The following is a 27,299-nucleotide window of genomic DNA, read 5'->3' on the forward strand; positions in this document are numbered from 1 at the left end:
AAAATAAATTTTAAAAAAGGACTGGGAATGTAGTTAAGTTGTAAAGTGTCCCAATATATAAAAAAAAATGTCCATAGGTCTAAAACCACAAGTCTGTCCTCTGACCACAAAATATATTTATTTCATAGACTAAAAAAAAAAGGAGGAAGAAAGGTATTCTTATCATTTTACAATGCCAACTTGAAATCCACACTGTTGGCACATAAATCATATCCTGGTATAGGTAAAGTTCTTCAGGTGCCTTTCAGAACAGCTCCTAAAATATAGTTCTTCACCATCAAATGACCTACAAACTACAATTATCTACAACACAAATATTCAACGTATACAAGTATAGCAAGCACAAGGCAATTACTATAGATATTCTTGTTCAAAAAGTAAAAAAAAAAAAAAAAAAAAAACAAGAGGTAAACAGGGATCACTGGTCCATAACAATTCTGAAATCCAGCCAGAAAAATTTTTAAAGTTCCTCAATTAGGAATTAATCGTACTACTACTCAGAAATATCCATGGTACTTGGTATGACATTCTCGCCTCTTCCATTATCTGACTCATATTAATTTGAAACAGGATATAGATAAAGCTATGAAGTGTTCTGAGCTTGGGTTTTATCAAAAGAACACTGAAGTTACAAAAGCATTTTCATTTTGTATGTCTCTCTTCATTTCAGATCAAATTAGTGGCATTTTTGCCAACACAATGCTGTTTTATGTTTTACATTTTCTTTCTTTCTTTCTTTTTTAAGACAAGTGCCACACCCTTCTGTTGTTATCCTTCTGAGGTTACTGAGAGACAATACTCTTAAGCATCTTAGAAAATCTATGTTTTGTTTTTTGATTCTTTTAATTATATATAATAATTCTTTTTGACATGATTATAAAATCATGGAATACAATTTGTTGTAATTCAATCCCAGTACCTCCCCTTTCTCTCCCCTTCTTCCTTCCCCTGTTCCCTTCCCTTTACTGATTTGTCTGCTATATACTTAGTTTTTTTTTTTTAATTAGTATCTTGTGAATATACATGATGGTGAGATTCACTGTGGTACATTCACATATATATAAGGGAAAATCAATGAAATTCATTCATTGTTCTTTCCTTATCCCATCCCACCTCACTCTCCTTCATTCCCTTTCATTCTACTCCACTGGTCTTCTTCTGTTTTATTTTGTTTGTTTTGTTTTTTTCCTCAGAAGATAGGATATCAATATCCAGAATATACAAAGAACTCTGTAGGGATTCTGACCATGGAAATCTACAGGGAAGAGTTCCCTGGTGAGCAAACGCCTGGGAGGTAACAGGCACCCTGTTTCCCACCTTAGATTGTCGTGCAATCTCTCTTAGGATCTAGTAATAGCTAATATATGTGCAATGACTAGCTGGTATGGCAATGCCCTAAGAAGCCTGTGAGTTAGAGCCTCATCAAGCCTTCACCTTGATTGCAGGCACATAGCTCCTGGGAATGAAGGAACTTGTTTGCTAGACAACTACAATGTTTCATCAAGCTCTGGTGCTCCTCGATATGCCTGCCTAACAGTAACATCAGACAATGGACTTTCTTGAGAACTGCACAAAGGTCATAACATTGCATATTGTAACTGTGAAACCTTAAGCAACCTTATTGAAACTCTACACAATATGTAGTTATGGTACTAATGACCTATTGTAACCTATTAATATAAATAAAGTTTGACAGCTTAGTCTCTCAGCCACTCTGCCACCATCCCTGCCTCTGTACCTTGTCTCTGTATCCTCTTTATTATTATTCCTTACATAACTCAAAAAACTTAATGTCAAAAAATCAATGAACAGGCAAAAGAACAAAATAGACACTTCTCAAAAGAAGAAATACAAATAGTCAAAAATATATTTATATTTTCTAAAATGTTCAACATTCTAGGAATTAGGGAAATTCTAATTAAAACTGCATTGAGAGGGCTGGGGTTGTGGCTCAGCGGTAGAGCACTCGCCTCGCACATGTGAGACCCTGGGTTCGATCCTCAGCACCACAAAATAAACAAAATAAAGATACTGTGTCCATGTGTAATTTAAAAAATTTAAAAAAACTGCATTGAGATTTCAACTCATTCCAGTCAGAGAAGCAATTATTAAGAATACAAATAACAATAAATGTTGGCAAGGATGTGGAAAAAAGGTACACTCATACATTGTTGGTGGGACTGAAAATTAGTGCAAATACTCTGGAAAACAGTATGGAGATTCCTCAAAACACTGAATGGAATCACTATATGACCCATATGACCCACCATATGACCAGTTATCCCACCCTTTGGTATGTATCCGAAGGATTTAAAATCAGTATACTATACTGAGGCAGCCACATCAGTGTTTATAACAGCACAATTCACAATATCCAAGCTATACAATAAGTCTAGGTTTTCCTTCAATGGATGAATGTATAAATGAAATGTGGTATATTTGACATAAAGAAAAATGACATTATGCCATTAGGTGGTAAATCAATGGAACTGGGGACTACCATGATAAATGAAAAAGCCAATCTTTGAAAGTCAAAGGTCGAATATTCTCTCTAATATGCTGTGGCTAATTCAAAATAAAAGGGGATTAAAAAAATAGAAGAAAATCTATGTTTGATTAAGTGATTTTCTAAGGCAGTGTGCTGGATCTTTCTGGAGGTTTAATTGAGGATTTTGTAGTTTTTATCTTCAGTTTTACTATTAGAACATATTTTTCTGAAAGTGGCCTGAAATAATTTTTATTCAGAAGTCATTTCTTAATTTTAGTATTATCTTCTAATGAGAAAGTTGGTAAAATCATTGGAAACATTAAATTACATCTTTTTAAAAACAGCCTTTCCTTTTGCTTCTCTCTCTCTCCTCTCATATTATGCTTTAAATACCAAAAAGAAACCAGAAAACCCTTCTAACAGTCTGTCTAAAGCCTCTTTGGAAAGACACCTATTTCATAAAATATCCTTTACACATTCCACATTATTGCAGGTGACAAATGTGTTATTAAACATTCTGTCATTACAAAACAAGAATTCCCTGTTTTGCTAGTTTCCAATAATCATCCTCACTTCCTGCAAATGCTTATCTGACAATTTCTTCAAGGACCCTCACGTTTTCACAAACACTATTAAAAAAATCCCTCCAGCTTCTGTCTTTTCCATAGAGCTGCTTGAGTGTCCTTGCATACCACAATAGGCTTCCACCAGAGTGGATGATCCCAGAGAGCATGGAAGAAGTCCCAGTGCATTTAACGAGCTAGTCTTATACCTCTTAGTCACAAGATACAATGACTTAATAGGAGTGGGACTATTTCTGTCTTTGGAAGAGAAGAGTAAAAAAGAATTTCTGGATATACAGTCATGTGCTACTATGATGGTGCTTCATCCTTAGAAATGCGCATTAGGCAATTTTATAGAGTGAAAAATCGGTATACTTACACAAACTGGAAGGTATGGCCTATTGCATACCTAGTCATATGGTATGGCCACCATTGTATATGCAGTCTATCATTGACTGAAACATTGCTATGCAGTACATGACTATTTTATATTATCACTGCCTGAACTGTGATTTATCACTTTAACTCTACCCATATATTGCTGGTCACATAGAAAGTACTCAATTAATATTTTAGCATTATTTTTTTTTACTGGCCTTTTAAAGCCCAGCTCTATCTGTAGCTCCAGAAAATTAAAACTAAAAGAACCTGATGGTTTGTATCTGGACTGTCCCCTCAAAGTCTCATGTGCTTAAAGGCAGGGCTTTGGGGAAGAGATTAGATCATGGGGACTCTCTTATCGTGGATTTAATTCATTGATGCCAAGGGAGTAGGATCTAGTTGGAGGAATTAGGTCAAAGGGGGTATGCTCTGGAAGAGTTTATCCTCTCCAGCTCTCTGCTTTCTGGCGGCCATAAACTGAACAGCTTTCTTAAGTCACACCCTTCCACCACAAAGTTCTGCCTCATCTCAGGCCAGAGCAATGGAGTCTGCTGACCATGAACTAAGACCGCTGAAATCATGAATCAAAATAAACTTTAAACTTTCCTCTTCTAAGTTGGTCTTGTCAGATATTTTGAACCCAGTGATTATGAGCTAACACACACAAGGACTGTATATATATATTTGTTTTATATAGAGAGAAAAAAATGGTTTATCTTAAAGAATTACTTTATATGAGAGCTATGTTGGAGATAACAAATCCAAAATTCATGGGGAAGGTTGACAAGATGAATACTCAGGAAAAAGTCAATGTGCAATCTTTAGTGTGCAATTTGTAGAGCAGGCTGGTAGAGTAGAAATTCAGGTAGTAGTTCTGATACAGTCTTGAGGCAGAATCCCTCCTTCAGAAAAATGACAGTTTTTGCTCTACATGTCTTCAACTGATTGAATAAAACCCCCCACATTAACAAAAGTAATACCCTTTATTTAAAGTCAATTGATTGTAAATACAAATCATATCTACCAACTGCCTTTATGATAATACCTTGAATAGCATTTGTTCAAACAACTGGTCACCATAACTTACCAAAATAATAAATAAAATAAAACATTATATCATCTCAAATGTCAGTTTCTCTATAAAGTTTACAACAAAATGCAACTCATTCAGTCAATTCAATATAGAGGCATTTATTAAGTACCTACTCCATACAAGTGACAGTGGTAAAAGTTAAAATTTAAAAATGAGAACGTCACAGATTCTTTTTTATGGAGTCCAGTTTAGGGAGAAAATATCATTATTATCATTGCCAGTGCATCATCACTATCCCTTGATATCCACAGCTACCATGTTGATAACTAACATTCACTAAGAGTTCTGCTGTAACCATTTATAAGGTTACCTTAGTCCACCCAAGAATCCAGTAACACCTACATGCTACTGTGCTTTGTCCAAGGTTTCTGAGATAGTCCATTACAATGCCAGGATTTAATCCCAGATGTGGTCTGAATCCTTGCCCCATGGATGAGTTCAGAAGAAAAACCTGGGTCTCACAGGAAATGATGCGGAATCACAAGAATTCTGAAAAAAGGGTGCATGGTGCCTGCAAGGGCAACAAACTATGGATTGGACCATTTTTTCATTAATATTTAAATATAATTATTGATATGGCTGGATTTATAATTGTCTTCAGTTTATAAATGTGCCTTTTTATATTCTTTCTAGGAATCTTAACTGCATATGCATAATTAAGTAGTAGTAATCCAATGAACCCATAGTCTTTGACCCTCTGTTGACTTTCTGTGTATAGGTTATGAAATGCATTCAAAGGAACAGCCAGTTTATGTTGGCTTACACTTGTTCCTGGACTCTTATTGTCTCCCCTGTACAACCAGAGCTTTACAGCCAGCCTTTTATTGGTTCCTTGTTTCTAGGATCTCCTCCTTAACTTCCTAAAGGTGTGCTGCTGCTCACTCCAATAAGAACTGCAGTTGGCCCAGTAAAATGTGGGGTTTCTTCATCTGCTTTCAACTGAATTGACAATGTTTAGCTGACAACACCATTCTCATAATCTCACGTCCCAAAATTAATTCTGATCCCTCTGGCAGCAAAACTGCTGGGTATTGTGTTCATCCCTAGGCCAGGGAATTTACAATACGTACTGACTAGCAATGTATATGAGTATCCCAAGCAAGAACACCAGAAACTATTGCCATTTTTATCTAATACTTTAATAGTTTTTCAAGCATGAAATTTCAGTTGTCTTGTCATTGAAGTTGTTAGTAACAATTTTGTCCAGTTTTATAGACACTTACTCGTAGACCAGAAACCCTCCTTTATGTGGAGGGAAAAATTGTCAAACTTTACATTGCCATTATTAGAAGCCCTAATTTTTGTATACTTTTTGTCTTAGTAATATAACAGCTTCCAAATATATGCAAAAGTAACTTGAAGGGCTGGAGTTGTGGCTCAGTGGTAGAGCACTTGCCTGGCATGTGTGCAACCCTGGGTTCAATCCTCAGCGCCGCATATAAATAAATAAATAAAATTAAATATCCATTAAAAAATAATTTGAATTAAGTGATGAAAGATAAATCCATGTTAATAATCTACATGCTTAAGTTTATATTACCATATTGGTATAATAATTACTTTGAAAAGACCATAAATTTTCAATATACTGATTTTTTCATTGTGGATTTCAACATGATTCTAGGAACACTCTTTAAGACTTCTATAGTAGAGAAGCTTGCAAACACACACTGAAATTATCCCAAAGGAGGCATATGTTCATAGTCTTGCTAATAGGTCAGCTTTTATGCTTTCAGTAAGGTGATACTGATACTTGTTTGAATAAAGCATATCATAAACCTAGACTTACAAGAAAAATTACTTTATTCATTATATTGGCTCGTATTTCACCCAGGTTTCCTTATTCAGACTAATCTGAAATTTTCTAAAATTAGTATAAAAAATATCAGTCCAAATAATTTCAAGCTAAACAACATTTTTCTTTTCCTCATTTGAATAAAATGCTCTTCTCTCAGTTTCTCTGTGCCTACTTTCAGGGATAGAAATATTTTTAAATCATCCAAAAGAACTTAAAGCAAGTTATAGGAAACAATAGGAGAGTAACCTGTGATTTAACCCAGCTTTTAATTTTACATGAATGAATATATATTTCCACTTCATGAACATATTGCAATTAATCCATACAAATACCTACTAACAGACATTTCATTATTTCCATTTTTCACTACCATTAACAATATCAAGTGAAAATTCTTAAGTCTCTTGTATTTGTAAGATATAAACCTAGAAGTTTATATGTATGAGAATCTTTGTCTTCACTAGATAATTTTGAATTCTGATTTGTTCAATATACAGGGCATATCTGTACACAAAAGTTTTCAATTCTTTATACTTTTGATATTAGAGTTATTACATTTTGCCAATCTTACAGCTATAAAAGTAAACTCATATGGTTGTTTTAATTTATATTGCCCTAAATGCTAATGAGATGAATATCCTTTCACATATTTGTTGATCATTTATTAGAGAGAAAAAAGAAAGACAGAGAGACAGATGGGATGGGGATAGTGGGAGGGGAACAGAGATCAGAAGAATATAAAGCTATATGAATACTTGGAAATATAGAGTTATACAAGCCTAAGTTTTGTTAAATTATTTTCACTACATTTTGTGATGTTTAAAATAACAATTTTATTTTAAAAATTAAGTTTTAAACAAAATTAGACTTTGACTTAGTTCTGCACATTGAAGGTGGTATATGCTATACGTTGGCTCTTTTTTATGTTAATATAGTTAATTGCTATAGTTAATATTGGGGCTAATTTTGACGTAATTGTACAAATTTATTGGATACTTCTTCAGTCCTCTGTACTTCCCCTTTACCTCCTTTCTTCCCTCCCCCTGTTCCCTTTCCTCTATTCTACTAGTCTTCTATTTTCTTTTTTTTTTAATTAATGCATTATAAATACATAACAAAAACTGATTCAGAAAATAGTTATTAGCACTTACTCGTAGACCAGAAATCCTCCTCATGGTAACCTGGCGGTTTGAATCATGGTGTCCAGAAATTTGGTTTGGACCCGGGAACATGAAATCTCTTGTATTTTCATCATATGTTGACAGTGTTTCACCCACTACAAGAAAGATATCCTATGATTCAAATTATAACAAAATATTCTATTTAGAAACCAAATCATCAAGTATAACATATATATATATTGCCTGATGTCTTATTAGATACCTGCTCCAGGGCCATGTTTATCTTCTATGAAAGAAAAATTAGACACATATTAAATATTTTAACATGTTTTCAATTTCAGAAATATACTACATATTTTAGCAATTCTTTTCAACTCCATGCTTGAAGAAAATGGGGCTATTCATGTAAACTTGGTGCATACCTATGAGTTCCTAGAAAAAAATCCATTTAAAAATAAAAAGTTGGGGGCTGGGGTTGTGGCTCAGTGGTAGAGTGCTCGCCTAGCATGCACAAGGCACCAGGTTCGATCTTCAGCACCACATAAATGTAAAATAAAGATATTGTGTCCACCTAAAGCTTAAGAATAAATATTTTTAAAAGAAATAAAAATTAAAAGTTGGGCCTGGCATGATTGCACACACCTGTAATCCCAGAGGCTGGGGAAGCTGAGGCAGGAAGATGGCAAGTTCAATGCAAGCCTCAGCAATGGTGAAGTGCTAAGCAATTCAGTGAGGCCCTGTCTCTAAATAAAATAAAAATAGGACTGAGGATGTGGCTCAGTGGTTGAGTGCCTCTGAGTTCAATTACTGGTACCAAAATGAATAAATAAATAAATAAATAGTTGGTGTGACATTTATACATCTAAAATGTGATTACCACTCTCTACAATTTTTCTATCTCCCATTTTTTCCCTTTCTGCCTATCTGTTAAAAAAATAATTGTATAATTTGTACAATTTGTGGCTACCTGAATTAGGTATATATGTAATATTTAAACTTTTCAGGTTACTAGCATTTAATAATATACATCTGATTTTCACATAAAATAATGATTTGATTATACAGATTTTTCTTCAAAATCAGAAATAAATCTAGCATCTATTTAATGATGTATCTTATCCAGGGATCTAGGTTTACTATATAACTAAGGATACATTCCCCTCCATTCTCAAAAATAATCAACACACAAAAGCAGGATTAATTGACTATCAAAAATATATATATTTTAGAAAAATCTCAAAAACAATTAATTTTTAATGACTGACTAAAATATCCTAGAATGTTAATAGGTTACATTCCGTTTTCAATTATTGTTATTTATCCAATTTCAGAACAATGGGCTTAAGTACCAATTTTTATGTCAGTCTCTCTATATTATTAAGTACCAATCTTATGTCAATCTTTCTATATTATTTTGGCCCATTGGCATTTTACACATAGTGAACCAATGGTAAAATATCAACTTTGTTTTTAATTTGAGAAGGAGAAAAGATGAGATTTTTTTAAAAATACTTCATTGAAATGATTTCCCATATCAATTACTTTACCAAATAAGTCATACAGTACCTGGTGGAACTAGCTGTATCAACTCGAACACTGCTGTATCATCTGAGAGTTTAAAGAAAAATTTCCTTAAGTAAACAATTTAATAATAAACAAAAACAAATTATTTTAATGTAAAAGCCAAAGTAATCACTGACAACAAGTATATTTGTATCTAGTGGACTATATTTTTTATAAATGTAAATTGTCTATTATTTAATTGGAGTGGTAAGTATAATTAAGGTGAATTATAAAATTCCTTGTACTTTTAATATGTCAAAATGTCTCATAATAACCTTATAAAATATAAACAAATAAATTACACCCTTTCTACCTTCTGAGGACCCAAAAATGATATAATCTCCTCCTTTCTTTGTCATTTTCAAACAATGAAAAATCTCATTCAATGTCCTATCTATATATTTAACCTAAAAGGAATATATAACAAAGGAATAAATATTCCCTTTAAGTCATAACTTGTGACTATACTGAGAAAAAATATATATACTCCTCCTTCTTAAGAACCTGGAGTTCCATTGAGAAAACAAACATTAAATAAAATGGAAACACAAATAAGTATACAATTATAAACTACAAGTACAACACAGGCATTGTAGATGGTGCTATCAGATGTTATAACAACAGGTCCTATTCAGTCAGGAAGGCAGTGAAAGCATCTCTGAGAAACTACTCCTAACCTAAAGAATGAGTAAATTATAAACTGGGATTTAGGGATACTAGGGAAGTAGTTTCTGTTTTTTGTTTTTTTTTTCCCCCAAGCAGAAGAAACAGCATAGGCAAAGGCTCTAAATATAACATTGCAAGGCAATCTGGGAGATTAGGTAGCACAAAAACAAACCTCCTTCTAAAATCCACTGGAAAATGTAGAAAACTTAAAAAAAAAAAATGCTTAAAGGCACAGGAGACCAGGTCTGAAACTCATGTAAGAAGGAAAGACAGATGAGCCTGTCATTTGAGGCTATTTTCTCTGTTGGTGTCAGACAATTCAGATAGAGGCAGTTAAGAGGATGAGAAGCTGAAAACAACTTCTGATAAACTCATGAAGATGATGAATAAACCTTGGAGTTTCCTGGCCTTGGGAAGAGCAAGGAAAAAAGACCTGGAAATAAAGACCAATGACCTGATACATTGGCTGAATTATATGTTTGGATCACTGAAAAGATAAACACTAAAATAAAGAATAAAATAAAAATAAATAGCCAAATAGAAATTAAGACCCCAATTTGAAATATAAATCCTGTCTGAATTAACATAATACAGAATTGCATGCCTCTTACCAATTTGCTAAAATAATCATAAATCCTATCTGAAGGAAAACATTTTCACAGAAAACTATAATTATTTTTAAAATTTTATAAGGTCTAGCATTTAAGGAGAACTGACTGGATACATATATAGGAAAATATATAACTGGGATCAAAAGTCAAGAGAAATAACAGGAAATAAAAAGAGATCAACAGAAGATTCAGAAAATTAAGTTATTAGACAGGGATTTAAATTTTCCTAATAGGACTTCCCATTAGTAATCTGATATGTATTGAGCTTAGAAGTCTTCACCCTAACAAGTAAAATGCTGAAATTCACCATTCTTCTTAGATCCATGAGAAAAGTGAGGTCAGAGGAAAAACCACTTTCCCCAAAATCAGAAAGACAAGTTGATATAGAGACTCACAACTTAACACAGCAGAATCCACAGGCAAGAATCATCTGTGGGAATCAGTGCTAGAGGAGAAAAATCTGAATTACAACTGACAATTTCTGTAGGCTTTATATGGACAACTCTGAGATCTAAGTTTAGAAAGACCCTGTCATGGGGTAAGAGGTCATATTTTGTGAGTTTTACCTCCGGACTGTACCAGATCCTCACTGTGAATATTGGAGAAAAATCCTCTTATACCTCAAGAACAAAAGGAAGCATATGGAGTATTCCAGAGCATTCTCTTCTTAACATTACCTTCCCTCAGGAAAAAACAATTGAATCTAGAACAATAGAATTCAAATCTACCCAGAGGAAAGGAAATGTCCAAATTCAGCCAGCTCTAGACTTGTCCATGAGGGAAGGAATATATATATATATATATATATATCTCCCATCTAGCCTTCTTAGCCTTTTACATAGATAGCAATTATTATTGTTATTATTGTTAGCAATCTGAGTAACAATAATAACCATGCTGTATTAAATGTCTACTATGCACCAAGCATATTATGCAGGCTGTGTTATTTCATTCAAACAAGACCCTATGCTTAGAGAAGGAAAGCCATTTGTTCAGCTAGCATTCAATTGGCTATAGAGTCTGCAGATGATAGTGCCCCTTTGAGCGATAATATTATGTTTTGACAGTCCTATAATTTTATCATGCATTTTTAAAAGATATATATTGAATTTTAAAAACTATCCACATGGTATTCATAAGACATATATGTAAAATATTAGGGCACAGGAAAACAGAAAATAAGAATATAGAAAAAGATATAACATGTAACAATTAAAAGACAACCAGTTTAACAATACTATAAAAGAAGAAGTAGTCTTAAACTAATGTTATCAATATTATAAGATCCATTTCATCACTTCATAAATCCCTGGGAAGACTAGCCAAAAGAAAAAAAGAAAATACACAAAATTACAAAATATCAGGAATAAACAGAGACACAAAAAGATGTTTAAAAATACTAGGAGGATATTATGAATAATTCCATGCTACTGAATTATTGGATATACCTTATTTGCATCTCAATTCCAATTAAAAAACATAAACAACCATAGCACAATTAGGAAAATGTGACCTAAGGAGATATTTAATATTAAAAAATTGCTCACATTTTAGGTGTGACTAAGTCCTATATTTTAGATATTCATATATCTATAGATGAAAGGATATGACAGCTAAGATTTACTTCAAAGTAAGAATATATGAATAAAATCAAATTCCTACAAAAAGAAAACTTTAATCCAGACAAATTCACTGGCAAATTATTTCAATTTTTTTTAAATGCCAATTATATGCATACTCTTTCAAGAAACAACAAAAGAAGGAACCCTTCCCAAACTGTTTTATGATATCCCATCAAAACCTTGATACTAAAACCTGACAAGAACCTCACAAGAAAAGAAAATGACATTCTATATGTAAAAATCCTAACCCAAATATTATCAAATCAATTCCACCAACATATAAATGTGGCTTAATATTAAAAAAATAAAGCAATATGAGGTGCCACATTAAAAGAATAAAGTAGAAAACAATGGTTCATAAAATTGAGCCATCATTACTTACAAGAAAAAAAAAAGCAGCATCAAAAACAGAAGAAAAATGTCTTAATCTGATAAAGGCTTTTAACCAAAACCTAAAGTAAGCAAATATCAAGTGGTGAAAGTTGAAACTTTCCCTCTGAGGTCAAGAGTAAGACATTTACTTCATACATTGCTATTACTGCTATCATTGACTTCAACATTTTACTGGAGTTCTAAGCAATATAGTAAAGCAATAAAAAGTAATAAAAGATATTATAATAAGAGAAATATATTTCTTATTACTTAAGGAGATGTGTGTTTAAAATATCTTAAAGAATCATAAGTCATATTTTTTAAAATTAATGCACATAGCAAGTTTGCTAGAAACAAGATCAATTATGAAGTTAATTGTATATATTTTCTGTACCAGCAACAGTTAGAAATAGCATTGTAATCTGATTTAAATGAGATTACAATCTGGTTTAAAAGTATAAGGTATCTAGAAAAGTACTGGAAAATACTTCTCAAGATTGTTACACAGAAAATCACAAACATCAAGTGTAATTAAAGAAGAGTTAAATATTAATAAAGGATTATATATGCTTGTAAGACATCAACCAATTACAAGGTATGGTGGATATTTATATATATGTGTGTGTGTGTGTGTGTGTTTGTGTATAGATACACAATTCAAGTAAAAGATTACTTGAAAAATTATAAAATAGGAAAATGAAAAATTAGTGTATATTTGTTAAAATTAAGAAAGTGTTCATTTTAGGTGTGATACAGTACTACTGATTCTTTAGGTTAGCTATCCTTATAAATAAAAGAATAAGATGTCTTAATATTTGCTTCAAAATAATCTGAAAAGGGGAGCTGAAATAAGGAGATATAATTAGATAGAAAAATATTAGCCATAAATTGATAATTACTGAACTAAGTAGTAGGTACAGGTTTTCATTATTTTCTTTTGTATACATGTAAAATGTTTTCCAATAAAAGATTTTTCATGCTTTTGATTAGAGAAAAGCTGTGTGTGTGTGTGTGTGTGTGTGTGTGTGTGTGTGTGTGTGCAGTCATGCTTTGTAAATATTACCATTGTGCAAGAACTAAAATGAGATACTGCCTCAACCGGATAAGATGGCTACTATCAAAAAAAAAAAAAAAACAGAAAACAGCAAGAAATTGAAACCCTTAAGCAGTTAGTGGGAATGTAAAATTGGTATAGCTATTACAGAAAACAATATTGGTGGTTCGAAAAAAATTAATTCCCATATGATCCAGCAATTGTACAATTGAATATATATGTATAAAACAACTAAAAGTAGGAACTCAAAGAATATTTGCATTCTATTATAGTCTGATTTTGCAATATGCTCCAAAGGCTCATGTGTTAAGTCAGTGCTAGATGATGGTGTTAATGGAAAATTGTGTAAGCTGTAGAAGGTGGGGCCCTGGTTGAAGAAAGGAGGTCACTAGGGTTGTGACTTTGAAGTATCTATTTTGTCCCCATCCCCTGCTTACAGCCACCATGAGGTGAACAGCTTTGATCCATCATGCCCTTCTGCCATGATGTACTGCCTCACCACAGGCCCAGAAACAATGGAGCCAGTTGACCATGGACTGAAATCTCTGAAACCAAGAGCCAAAAAAAAAAAATGTCTTTCCTCCTTGTTTCTAAGGTATTTTGTCATGACAATGAAAAGCTGCCTAACACACCCACATGTGTTCACAGCAGCATTATTTACAATAGATAAAAGGTAGAAGCAACCCACATATTCACTGACAGATAGGCAAAATGTGGTGTGAACATACAATATTATTCATCCTCAAAAAGAATGAAACTCTGACATATGCTGCAACATTAACCTTGAGAACATTTTGCTATGAGAAATAAGCTAGTCAAAAAGGGACAAATACTAGGTATGATTCCACTGACAGTAATAGTTAAAATCATAGAGCATGAAAGTAGAATGGGGGTTAAAATGAGATTGGGGTAAGGAAAATTAAGGGGTTACTGTTTAATGAGTATAGAGTTATAATTTTACAAGATGAAGAGAATTATGGGAATGCATGATGATGATGTTTGTACAACATTATAAATGTATTTAATACCACTGAACTATACACTTAAAATGATTAATATAGCAAATTTTATGTTGTTTATACTTTACTGCAGTAAAAAAAATTACTTCAGGGGAAAGACCTTAAATTATTAAAGAAAAAATCTTTATAGAAAACTAATGCTGCTATAAACCAAATAGTAACTTACTATAAATTATATCTACTGGAGCATATAGTATAACTAATCTCATTTTACAGCTGTTCTTTATCTTATAACAGAGGACAATTTTCTCCTTCCTCTGTGAAAATTCTCATATTAACATATATTTTTAGTGTGAATTACAAATTAAATGTACTATAATACCCCAGAAATCCTACTCACATATAGTAAATCAAAAAGATACAGAAACTACCTTAAGAGAAATTGCCAGAGTACTATTAGCAGTATCAGCAAAAACAATTGCTGTTATAATTTCCTCTAAATGCCTGTTTACCTGCTTTCACTATAAAGATAAGTTGGATGGAATATGTTTGTTATTGTGGATTTAAAATATAAATCCAGAGCCCTACAAGCTTTCCAGAGGACTGAGTCTGGAATACTCTCATTCATAGACTTTGAAGGATTTATTCTCAGCCTTCAAATCCTCACCTGAAAGCATTTCAAATATCCCAGATACTAGGTAACTACTAATTCCTAGAAGCTCAGAAGCAGGTGCTCAAACAAAAATGCTGGTTTTCCCTATTGACAAGGTAACTCAACAGGGACACCTAGAAATCTACTGCTATACAAAGAAAGATGATATTTTCTCTTTATCAAAATGTTGAAGGGAATTAGGCCCAAATAGCTACTCTACTATAAATTCTCAAATACAAAATATGTTTCTAATGAAAGGCTTTTAACGTTATAAATAGGCATCTCAATAGGACACTTTCAATAGTCATAAAAATAGTAATTAGAGGCAGTTTTATGATGCATTTATGTTTTATTTAATGCCTTAGATATCAAATACCCAGCATATTCTAGGTTCTGCTAAATGCTCTAGGGATACAACAGTGAACAAGAGAAAAAATGTTGGGGGCTGGAGTTATGGCCAGGAGGTAGAGTGCTCGCTTAGCATGTGAAAGGCACTGGGTTCAATTCTCAGCATCAAATAAAAATAAATAAAAAGTTATTTACAAAAAGAGAGAGAGAAAGTCTCTGTCCTTATAAAGCTGACACTCTAAGACATAAAATAAAAAATAAATAATATATCAGTTCTAGGAAGAAAAACAGTAAGTCCATTCTTTTTTTTTTTTTTTTTTGGCCCCGAGCTACTACTGAACTATTTTAACTATTTTTGAACATCTCCTATTTTAGCAGAAATTTTAACAGCATATCTGTGGTAGTCAATCACTATAACAAAATACCTGAAGTATTTAACTTATACAGAGAAAAGAGTATTTTGGCTCACAGGTATGAAGTTCCAATTCAAGATTTAACCCTAATACTTCAGGCCTATTGTGAGGGCAGCACATCATGGCAGGAGTGAGTAATGAAGAGAGGGAGGTCCCACAATCCCTTAAGAGGGCACATCCCTAATAACCTAAAGACTTCCCACAATGCCCTACAGCCTACAGCCTAAAGTTACTAACACCTCCCAACAGTACCACCCTGGGGACCAAGACTTTAACACACAGACCTTGGGAGACATTCAATATCCACACTATGGCAATACCCTTAAACACTGTAAGTATCCTGGTATAAAAGTTACGATGCTAAAAATAATGGGACAAAGACACTGACCAAAGGGGATGCTATTTTATATGTTTTAAGAGAAAATTTTTCTATTTATAACTTTGAGCAGTGACTGGAAGTAAGTGAGGCAACATGCCATGAAGGGAGAACTTTTTAATATATGTCGTAGTACTGTGTGTGTGTAAAAATGTGTAAACTTTCAGTAAAAAAGGATAGGTAGATGTCTATGAAGTAGAAAACATTTTCATTCTTCCTTGAGTAAAAATGGTTCCTAGTATATGGTTTAGGGATAAGTAATATAATTCTAGTAAATTACAGGCCCAGAAAATATTTTTCAAGAGAATACCTTGCATATGAATGTAAAATTGCCTTATTATGCTTTAATTATCACTTGCATTCAATATATATTAATTTTATATGTGTACACTTGTGTGTGTGTGTGTGTGTGTGTGTGTGTGTGTGTATGAGAATCATTAATATATTTTTCTCAAAAGCCTAAAGTGATTTTGGTTCTCTGGAGTTTTCTTGATGTGCAGATACAATGTGAAATGGAATTGGTAAGTTCTACAATATACCTACAGAAATAAAAAAATTACCAATAATAATAAACAAAGGACATTTTAAGTGATACTGTCAAGGACTACTGTAATCATTTTATCTGAGGTCACTCACAGATCTGACCATTTGTGAGACTGTCCATCATATAAAGAAGGTCCTAAGATCCTTTGAGTATTTCAATCATCTTCAATTTAGTTTCAGATAAGATATTCTTAATTACTAAACTTTTGAATTTTAGACTAACACATTAATTTTGTATTTTAAACAATGGGAAATGATACAAGCAATTCACAATTCTAAGAATTGGTAAGTGGAAATTCTGGAAGAGTCAGAATCAGTAACTTCCCTTGTTTGAAATGCTTCCATTTGCTTCCATTGGCACAAAGCCAAACTGCTTTACTTCTTTGGGTTCAATTTTACATTTTATCTCAGTAGGTTGTTTCTATCATTTCTGTTATAACTGTTCACATTTAAAGGTTCAATAGCATGGAGACTCACTGTAGCTTCATCCATGAGCTGCCTCATCAGCACCCATTCCTTCCCTTTCCCCTTTCATTAGAGATCTATACAGTTCTTGGAACTGTAGAACAAGTGCAGGCCAAACCACCAGCATACTATACATCCCTCCATACTCTGATTAGAATAGATCTTAAGATCTGATGAAAAGTATAGAAGCCTTTTATTGAGATTGATAGAAAATGTTTGAAATCTGAAATGACTGTAATTTTGCTACTGTGAATTCTGTCAACATAAATGTAGTTAAGATCCAGGAAGATACAATAATTATAAATGTATATGAGATCAGAATTAATTCAACATAAATATATGAGTTGGCTCCAATTAACAGAGACAAGTCACACAGGCAAAGTTTAATATAAAAGCTATTACTTATAACAGGGTATACAAGTATTGAGGGATAATATAGAAAGATGTAGCAGGTAGAGAAAAATCCATTATCCCTACAGTTCAAACAAAATACCTAAGGAAAAGCTTCCCAAACTCTTCTCTGTGTGAACGTCCAGATCTTGGGGAAGGAAGGACCACCTTGGTCCACTAAAAGAAATGTCACTCTAGTGCCACATCAGTGGCATTAATGGAGATCTACCTTCTGTAAGTTATCAAAAATCCTCCCTCTATGGTATCAGGGCAGCTATTTGCAGGGAAGTATTTCACCAGAAGCACTTTGCTAGAAAACCACCCAAAAAGTGGACAGCTAAGAGAAGCTGTGGTTGGCTAGAAGATACAAGGGCTTCAGAAGCCTAATGCTGGGAAAAGTCAAGTGAACACACCAGTACCTGGAAGCAAAATCCTTTCCTCCTGCAATATTTCTTGATGGCCCTCTAATGAACAAAGTTTTAGTGCCAACTGAAGAGAAAAGAAATATTTAAAGGACCCAAATCAATTTCTATAGAAGAAACTATACTGAATTTGGTACTGAGGGACAATAAGTTAATAACCATAACATTATATGATACAGTATGTCATATAAATGAAAAGAGAAACAAATAATTATCATTAGATATTTAAATACCCTTCTCTTAGTAATTAATAAAGTAACCAAACACTTCTCCCAAAATTAAGATCAGAATACAGAAGACCTATTACCAATCACTTGACCTAAATGTTAGAAATAGCACTGCATAGCATAATGATGTTGTGTTTTACAACAAACCACAAATAAGACTGTGGTCCTCTTAATAATGGAGTTGAAAAATCTCTATCCTCTAGTACTCTGTTATTGTAGATTTTCTATATTTATATTTTCTATATTATGATATGTTCAGATACACAATATTGACCATTGTATTACAATTGCCTAGTATTCAGAAAAACAGCATACTATCTAAGTTTATAAAAGAATATGCCACACACTATCCTTATAGCCCAAGTGTGTAGTAGGTAGAATACCAAAGTTTGTGTAAGTGCACTCTATGATGTTCACATGACTAACAACACTTTTCTCAGAATGGATACCTGTCATTAAGTGGTGCATGACTTTAGATGTATATAGAATAGTTCAATCAAGGTCATAAAATATATTTTGTTATAAGCACACTTGGATAACATTTCAAAGAGAGACCTTAAGATAGACCATAAACAAGTGTCCAATAAGGTAGTAGGGAGAGAAGAAGATGGGGAGAGAGATCATTTTCCTAGATGTTCCCTGTTGTGAAACCAAGAAAAGCAGATAGACAGCTTCACTGCAAGGTGAGTGAAAGGACAAAGATTAAGGGGGACTTCACTGGAATTTAATACTGGACACTCAAAACGGACCGGGGAATCAGGAGATTGGATAAAATAGGGAAGGAATTTCAAGCGCCACAGCCATTGCAGCTGCCGCAGCAGCCAGATACAAAAGTCAGAAGGGTCCCCCTGAGAACACAGTATACTGAGTGATAGGGAATAAAAACACAGACATCTTAGGAACAACTGAGGCGTGTCTGGGTATGAAGAGTTTAGAGATCAAAGACTCTGCCTGGTCCACTACACAATATCCTTGTACAGGAAGGAAACTGCATCTCCTGGTGGCACGCAGAGGACAAAGGAAAAAACCATTTTGCATCTTCAGCCTGGCCCCAAGTGACAGCTGAGGAACCCAATTCTGGTAGACCCAAGTCTGGCCCAAAAAACAAGCCTGTCTAACCCACGCATGAGACAGCCTGGGTCTAAGAGATCAGGAGAAAAACAAGCATGGAGAGAGGTTTACACAGGGGACATCTGCTAGTGCAAATACACCCAGCTTCCCTCCCCTTTCAAACCAGGTGCTTGATGGACCAGCTGGGAGATAAGCACCTGGCAGGTAATTAGAAAGGACAGAGGCAAGAGAGTTGAGTTTAGAGACTGAATCTGAAGCCAAGAATCATGGGTTCTGCAGGCAACATCATGAAATAAGAACTGGCTCCTACACCACATGAGTGGAACCCAAAGGAGATGCCTAGGTTACAGCCTTCCAGTGTGCACTGGCAATTACTGGGCCCCGGAAGTATGCGGATTTAAAATCTCCAAACCAACTGGCATTCAGTGAAGAGACTAGAGCCTACCTAAGCCTAAACCCTGCCTCTGCCTCCAGAATTCATCCTCTCACTAGCAACCCTATCCTGAGGATGGAGCAAACATCACACTCCACACTAGGGAAGAAAATGGAAGCTAAAAAAAACTTTAGATCGCCAGTGGAAAGAATTCCCCAACTTTTCATAGAGTTTTTTTTTTCTTTTTTCTTTCTCTTTTTTCCCCCTTCTCATTTCTACCATTATTGAAACCAATTTTTTTCATGGATCAGTTCATTGAGAACTAGGAGGTCTGATCAGCATATTTCAGTTCTGTTTTTTATTCTTTTACTTTTTTCTATTTTTAATTTTTTTAAATTCTTACTTTACATATATTTTCTCTCATTTATACATTTCCCTTGATTCTCTTTCTCTCTTTTCTCTTGCTGACAGCCAACCTCTATAGCTCCCTCTTCCACTCTTCCTTTAATTTTTTACTTCTGTCTTCTATCCTCCTTACTCATAATCATCACAATCTACTCTAGTTCTATTATCCCCTTGCCCATGACTTGAAACTGTAAACCCTTTAACAAACTTGCTGTTTTTATTATATAAAATAATTGTACATTTCATTTCTGTTTATTGTGACAAAACTGTAATGTCTTAGCAGGAGATATTTGGTTTAAGACTGTATATTGTTTACATTGGTTGCTGACATCATTTGTCTCCCCCTTTACAGCAAGGTACTGGAAACCTTCAGGGACATTGAAAGTCCATAGGGTAGAAAGTGTGCTGACTCAGAAGCACACTGCTAGATGGGTAGACACAAATAACATGAAAACATAAGGGAAAAAAATAACCTCAAACAAAGCAAGTTGTCCTAATAACAGAATCCACTGACACCATAGTAGAAGAAATGTTGGAGAAGGAGTTTAGAATGTAAATTGTTAAACGGATCCTCGAGGAAAAGGATGACTTAAGGAGTGACTTCAGAGAGAAAAAACAATTAGTGAAAGATCACTTCAATAAAGATAAATAGATTCTGAAAAGATTGATTCTGAAAAGAAATCAAGCAGAAATCCTTGAAATAAAGGAATCAATAAACCAAATTAAAAATTCAATGGAAAGCATGACCAATAGACTACATCACCTGGAAGACAGAGTTAGAGGCAATTAAGACAAAATATATAATCTTGAAAATAAAGTTGATCATGGAGAAAAGATGTTAAAAGACTGTAAATAGAACTTCCAAGAAATAACATGAAATGACCAAATTAAAGATTTATAGGGATAGATGAAGGTACAGGGATGCGAACCAAAGGAAAACACAATCTTTTCAATGAAATAATAATAGAAAATTTCCCAAACCTAAAGAATGAAATGAAAAATCAAATACAGTAGGCATACAGGACCCCAAACATACAAAATTATAATAGACCCATAGCAAGGCACATTAATATGAAAATGCCTAACATACAGAATAAGGATAGAATTTTAAAGGATGCCAGAGAAAAAGGCTCCCATTATGTTTGGTAGGAAACAAACACAAATCTTAGCTGATTTCCCAACTCAGATGCTCAGAGCTAGGAGGTCTTGAAATGATATATACCAAGCTTGGAAAGAAAATGGATGCCAACCAAGAATGCTATACCCAGCAAAATTAAGCTTCAGGTTTGACAATGAAATAAAAACTTTAAGATTCTTGTTTAGCATCTGGACGGCCATCTTAAGTGACAGCTGCCATTTTAAGAAAAATTTCACTTTTCCACCCAAGGGTGTTTCTGAGAAAGGCTCACCACTCACTCATATCAACCCCGCCCTTAACCACAGCCTTAGGACCCACCCAGCTCTAATCCCTGAGCCTGCCCCATAAAAGTCTCAAACCCCAAGCCTTGTTTTGACTCTTTCCGTATACGGAAAGATGTGCCTTTATTTGTCAGCTCTGACAAATCAACTCTTATGTGTATCTCTGCCTGGTCTCCGTCTTTTGTTTCTCACTCACCCATCTCCCTGTTCCTCACTTTCCTTTTCAAAAACCTTCCATGATAAACAAAAACAACAACAACAACAACAAAATCACAAGTAGAAAGCTTTCACTATAGAACATTCTCAGCAAAATATTTCATGAATAAGAATAAAAAATAAAAATAAAAACCAGAAAAGGGAATAACTGCACTAAAAGAATAATCAATCAAAGGAGAAACGAATTCAAATGAAGCATCATAAATAAATCAAATAACTAGGAAAACAAATTATATCTCAGTAATAACTTTGAATGTAAGTGGCCTAAACTTATCAATCAAAAAACATAGACTGGCAGATTTGATTAAAAAACAAGACCCAACAATATGCTGTCTTCAAGAGACTCACATCATAGGCAAAGACATCCACAGACTGAAGGCGAAAGGGCAGTGAAAATCATATTATTCACGTTTCACAGTCTGTCCTTTGGCTGTATGAGGACTGTTGTTCATGAACAACATAGTAGCCTCCTGAAGGGATAAGTCTGGCATTGGGAACTCCCCATGGCACCTCCCACAGGGACTGACCACCTGATGCAGGTGAACTTCTCCCTCAAGCTCTGACAAAGATCACACACAGCACCTGAAATAGGTGTGACCTGCTAAGACGTCAATCAACCTGCAGACTGCAATATATCAGGAAGTAAGACTACACCCTTGAAACCTTATCCCTGCCTTTGATGTACTCCCTAAATAAACCACCAAGCCATTTTTCCTTTGTCTAATTCCAGCATCCATGTGGACTAGATCTATCAGGGGCTTCACTTTTTTAAATATATTTCTGAATATTTAGCTTGGTTATTTGCTAATTATTTGAGATTATAAGTTTTAGGGTGGCTGAGATTCCCCTGGGCAGGAAGAACCCCCCAAAGAGACACTGGCTGTTGTCCTCAGATAGCATGGATCTCATAAACAAGCAGGGATTTCTATCTTTATATCAAATAAAGTGGACTTCAAGCAAAGTTAGTCAGAAGGGACAAAGAAGGACATTTCATACTGCTTAAAGGAATTATAAATCAACAAGACATAACAATCATAAATATTTATGACCCAAACAATACAGCATCTATGTACAAACAAATCCTTCTCAATTTCAAGAATCAAACAGATTGTAACACAATAATACTGGATGACTTTAACATCCCACTCTCACCACTAGATATATCCTCCAAACAAACTAAATCAAGAAACTAGAGAACTAAATCATCCAAAATAAATAATTTAGATTTAACAGACATATATAAAGTATTTCATCCATCAATGACTGAGCACATTTTCTCCTCAGTAACACACAGATCCTTCCCTAAGTAGACCATATGTTAGGCTACAAAGCAACTCTTAGCAAATAAAAAAAAAAAATAGAAGTAATGCCTTGCACTACTGTCAGATCTGTCAGATCATAATGAAATAAAATTAGAAACCAACAATAAAATAAAAAATAGAAGCTACTCTAACACCTGGAGACTAAATAATACACTACTGAATGAAAAATAGATAGCAAAAGAAATCAACAATGAAATTAAAAAATACTTAGAGGTAAATGAGAATAGCAAACGACGTATCGAACGAAATCTCTGGAACACTATGAAGGCAGTTCTAAGAGGAAAGTTCATGCACTGAAATCATGCATTAAAACAATAGAAAATCACCAAATAAATAACCTAACATTACATCTCCAGGGCCTAGAAAAAGAATTAATCAACACCAAAAGTAGTATAAGAGAGGAAATAAAATCAGAGCTGAAAACAATGTAATTGAAACAAAAGAAACAAGTCAAAGAATCGACAAAAAGTTGGTTTTTTGAAAAAATAAATAAAATTGATAAACTCTAAGCCACACCAACAAAGAGAAAGAGAGAAAACTCAAATTACTAAAATTCAGGATAAAAAAAGAAATATTACAACAGACCTACTGAAATACAGATAAAAATCAGTAACTATTTTGAAAATTCACTCTAATAAAATAGAAAATCTGAGGACACTGAAAAATTTCTACATATGGCCTATCCACACTGAAACAGGAAGACCACAATTTAAACAGATCAATTTCACACAGTGAAATAGAAGACACCAATAAAAGCCAACAAAGAAAAGCCCAGGACCAGATGGATTCTCAATCAAGTTCTACAAGACCTTTAAAGAAGAAATAAAACCAACCCTTCCTCAAATTATTCCATTAAATACAAAAGAAGGGAACCCTTCCAAACTTATTTTAGAATGAAGAATGGATCATAGAAGAAATCATAGGAAAAATCAAGAAATTCTTAGAAACAAATGAGAACAAATATAACATCAAAATCTCTGGGAGAGAACAAAGTCAGATCTAGAAAATTTATAGCATTGAGTACTTACATAAAAAGAATAGATTCCAAATAAATCTAATGCTAGACCTCAAGGTCTTGCAAAAGAAAGAAAAAAACTAATCCCCAAATCAGTAAAAGAAAGGAAATATCAGAGCCAAAGTTAATGAAATTGAGAATAAAAAATAAAAAATATCAATAAAACAAATAACTGTTTCTTCAAAAAGATTAATAAACCCTTAGCAAAACTAACCAAAATAAAGAGAAGACCCAAACTGACAAAATTAGAAATGAAAATGGAGATATCACCATACAGCATTTCAAGAAGACCACTAGAAATTACTTTGAAAATTTATACTCCAATAAACTGGAAAATATAGAAGACATTGATTAATCTCTAGACTCATATGACCTGCCCAAATTGAACCAGGAAGATACAGAAAAACAAATCACTATTAAGTAATGAAGTTGAAACATAAATTAAAAGCCTTCCAACAAAGAAAAGTCCATCAACCAGATGGATTTTCAGCTAAATTTTACCAGATCTGTAAGAACTAATACCAGTTTCTCAAATTATTCTATGAAACTAAAAGTGAGTGAACACACCTAAATACATTCTATGAAGTCAGTACCCTAATAGGAAAACCAGATGAAGACACATCAAGGAAAACTACAGACCAATATCCTTGATGAACATAAATGAAAAAATCCTTAATAAAATATTATCAACCATATCAAGAATAGAATATACCATGGTCAAATAGATTTTGTCTCAAGAATGAAACACACACAAATCAATAAATGTAATACAGGACCATCAACAGAATTAAATACAAGAATCACATGATCATCTCAATAGTTGTAGAAATGGCCTTTGATATATCCAGCATCCAATCATGTTAAAAACCGTGGGGAAACTAGGAAGAGAAGGAATTCACCTCAACATCATAAAGGCTATATATAACAAACACAAAGCCAATGTAATACTGAATGAAGAAAAAATAAAAGCATTTCTTCTAAAATAAGGAAAAAGACAAGGATGTCCACTCTCACCAGTCCTATTCAATATAGTTATTGAAGCTCTAGACAGAGCACTCAGGCAAGAGAAGGAAATTAAAGGGATATAAAGAGAAAAATAGAAGTGATATGATCCAATATCTAGAAGATCCAAAAAGCTCTATCAGAAGACTTCTAGACCTAATGAATAATTCAGCAAAGCAGAAGGATACAAGATCAGCATTCACAAATCAATAGCTACCCTGTATTCCAACAGTATTCTGCTGAGGAAAAAAAATTGAAAAATTATTATATTCACAATAACCTCAAAAAAACCCTTGGGAATTAATCAAAACAAGGAGGTAGACGATCTCAAAATGAAAATTATGGGACATTGAAGAAAGAAATTGAAAAATACCTTAAAAGATGGAAAGACCTCCCATGTTCTCAAGACATATAATGTCCCAGCTAGTGAGTATGGAAAAATTTTAAAATTTTACTCATGGCCCCAAACAGTTACTTAGCAGTGGAAAATACAAAAACCAAGTGCTACAAACAGCTATAAAATAACAAATAAGACTCAGGCATATGCCAAAAATAGTTCTCTGGAGAAGATTCGCTGAACAATACATTGCATGAAGACAGATTGGCCTGTTTTCTCCATAGATACTCAGATTCTAGCATGGTTCCAGATTCCATGTTTCTATACTGCTAGAGTTCAGTGGAGCAGGAAGGGAAGAAAGTGTGACAAGGACAGATGATGATGGGGATGCCCAATATTATTGTCCTTTTGAGCCACAGTTATATGTTCAACTAATTTGGTGATTCCAGGGTCCTTTCTAAATATAAGGATAAATAATAGTATTCCCTTTCATATCCAGAGCTTCAATAAACTGTTCTCCAAGTGTACACTTTTTTACAGTGCTACTCTCACAAATAGTTACATAGTTTTGTAGTTGATTCATAGTACTATGATAGATTTACTGTTATCCTCAGCCTTGAAAAAATATCTCCTGCAAATAATTTATTTAAATAGTGAATGTAAGACAAAATTAAAAGGCATATGTCTTTTTACTTACTTTTATCCTGTTATTACTCCCTTAATTTGTAATTCACTAAGGTTAAAGACAGTTTTATTTGTAGGGCCAAAACCCACCTAACATGAGTCTCTATCCTTATATCACAAACACTCCATACCATCTTGTCCAATAGAAAATTTAAATAATTCCTTCTTTGTTTTTCATTGACAAAAACAGGAAGAGGAATATTTCTTAGATTTACTACACCAAACAACTTCTTTTTTATTATCTTTTTTATTATCATGAAATTCTAAAAAGTGTGGAAAAAAATCTCAGCTCAAGATTTTTGAAATTTTATTATACTCTTTCAAATTTTTATGTAACCCAGGATTAAAAAAACATAAGGATGATACTTTCTAAAATGTCTAAGACTCAGGAATTTAAAAGTTAAAAACTTACACTCAAGCTGTGCAACCACATCTCCAGGGTCTACTGCTTCAGGGAACACCTAGAGTGGGAAGGATGTAGGGGGAAGCAGGATGGGGGAGAGGAAGTGACAGGAAGTTACATATGAGAATATCTTTGATTTTTCCCTCCCATTCTCAAAACATTCATTTTCCAAGAAACATGTGATATTCATAACTATCCATTCTTCTCTGTTTTTCATGTCTATTATGAAAGACTTTATAAATAAATTTTATAGATGGCTCTGACTCTCTCCTACATCATCTGTTAGCTCTTCCTCTTATGTTACTATGATCAAATCCACCTCCTTGGTGCTCCTCCACCTCAGCAAGCTAATTCTCAATAGGAAGCCTTTAAATTTACTATTCCATTACTTAACATGCTTTCCCCCTAGACCATTAAATAACTGACTTGGTGTCATAATTCAGGCTCAATTTAAATGTTACTGTTTTCTTTGACCACCCTTTAAAATATACAATCCTCTCTCATCCCCTTGCCCTGTATTTATTCTCTTTTTGCACTTAATAAGCTCCAAAAGGGGAGGATTTTTCCTTGTTTACCAAGTGTTTCCAGTGGCTAATCCATTTTATGGAAAGGAGCAGGTATTAGGTAAAATTATTTGTGAAACAGAAGGAGGGAGGGAAGTAAGGAAGATGGAAGGAGGACAGACAACTGACAACTGGGAGCCAGTCATGGTGGGATGTGCCTATCATCCCAGATATTCAAAAGGTTGAAGGAGCAGGATTCTAAGGTCAAGGCCTACCTGGTTAACCTGGCAAGATCCTGTCTCAAAAAAAAATATACAAAAAGGGCTAGGAATGTAACTCAATAATAGAGTACTTCTGGGTTCAATCCTTTGTATTACAAAAATTAAAAAAAAATAAAAGAACCAACCCAGATGCCCTTCAGT

General features: G+C 33.7%; 1 protein-coding gene across 3 annotated transcripts in view; it reads right to left on the bottom strand.

Annotated features, from left to right (window-relative positions):
- The window catches only part of Spata6 (spermatogenesis associated 6), a 118,541-nt gene that overhangs the window by 70,369 nt on the left and 20,873 nt on the right, over window positions 1-27,299 (bottom strand). For 2 of the 3 annotated variants that reach the window (XM_005318014.5, XM_005318012.4), the window contains exons 3-5: window positions 26,384-26,432; window positions 9,011-9,052; window positions 7,475-7,599 (exon numbers count right to left, since the gene is read on the bottom strand). In XM_005318014.5, coding sequence (XP_005318071.1) covers window positions 7,475-7,599; window positions 9,011-9,052; window positions 26,384-26,432 — 216 coding nt within the window. Of the gene's footprint in view, window positions 1-5,748; window positions 5,764-7,474; window positions 7,600-9,010; window positions 9,053-26,383; window positions 26,433-27,299 lie in introns of those variants that run through there. The other variant, XM_078026228.1, reaches the window with a different exon arrangement.

The sequence above is a fragment of the Ictidomys tridecemlineatus genome, chromosome 11 (genome assembly GCF_052094955.1).
Source record: "Ictidomys tridecemlineatus isolate mIctTri1 chromosome 11, mIctTri1.hap1, whole genome shotgun sequence".
Lineage (NCBI taxonomy): Eukaryota > Metazoa > Chordata > Mammalia > Rodentia > Sciuridae > Ictidomys > Ictidomys tridecemlineatus.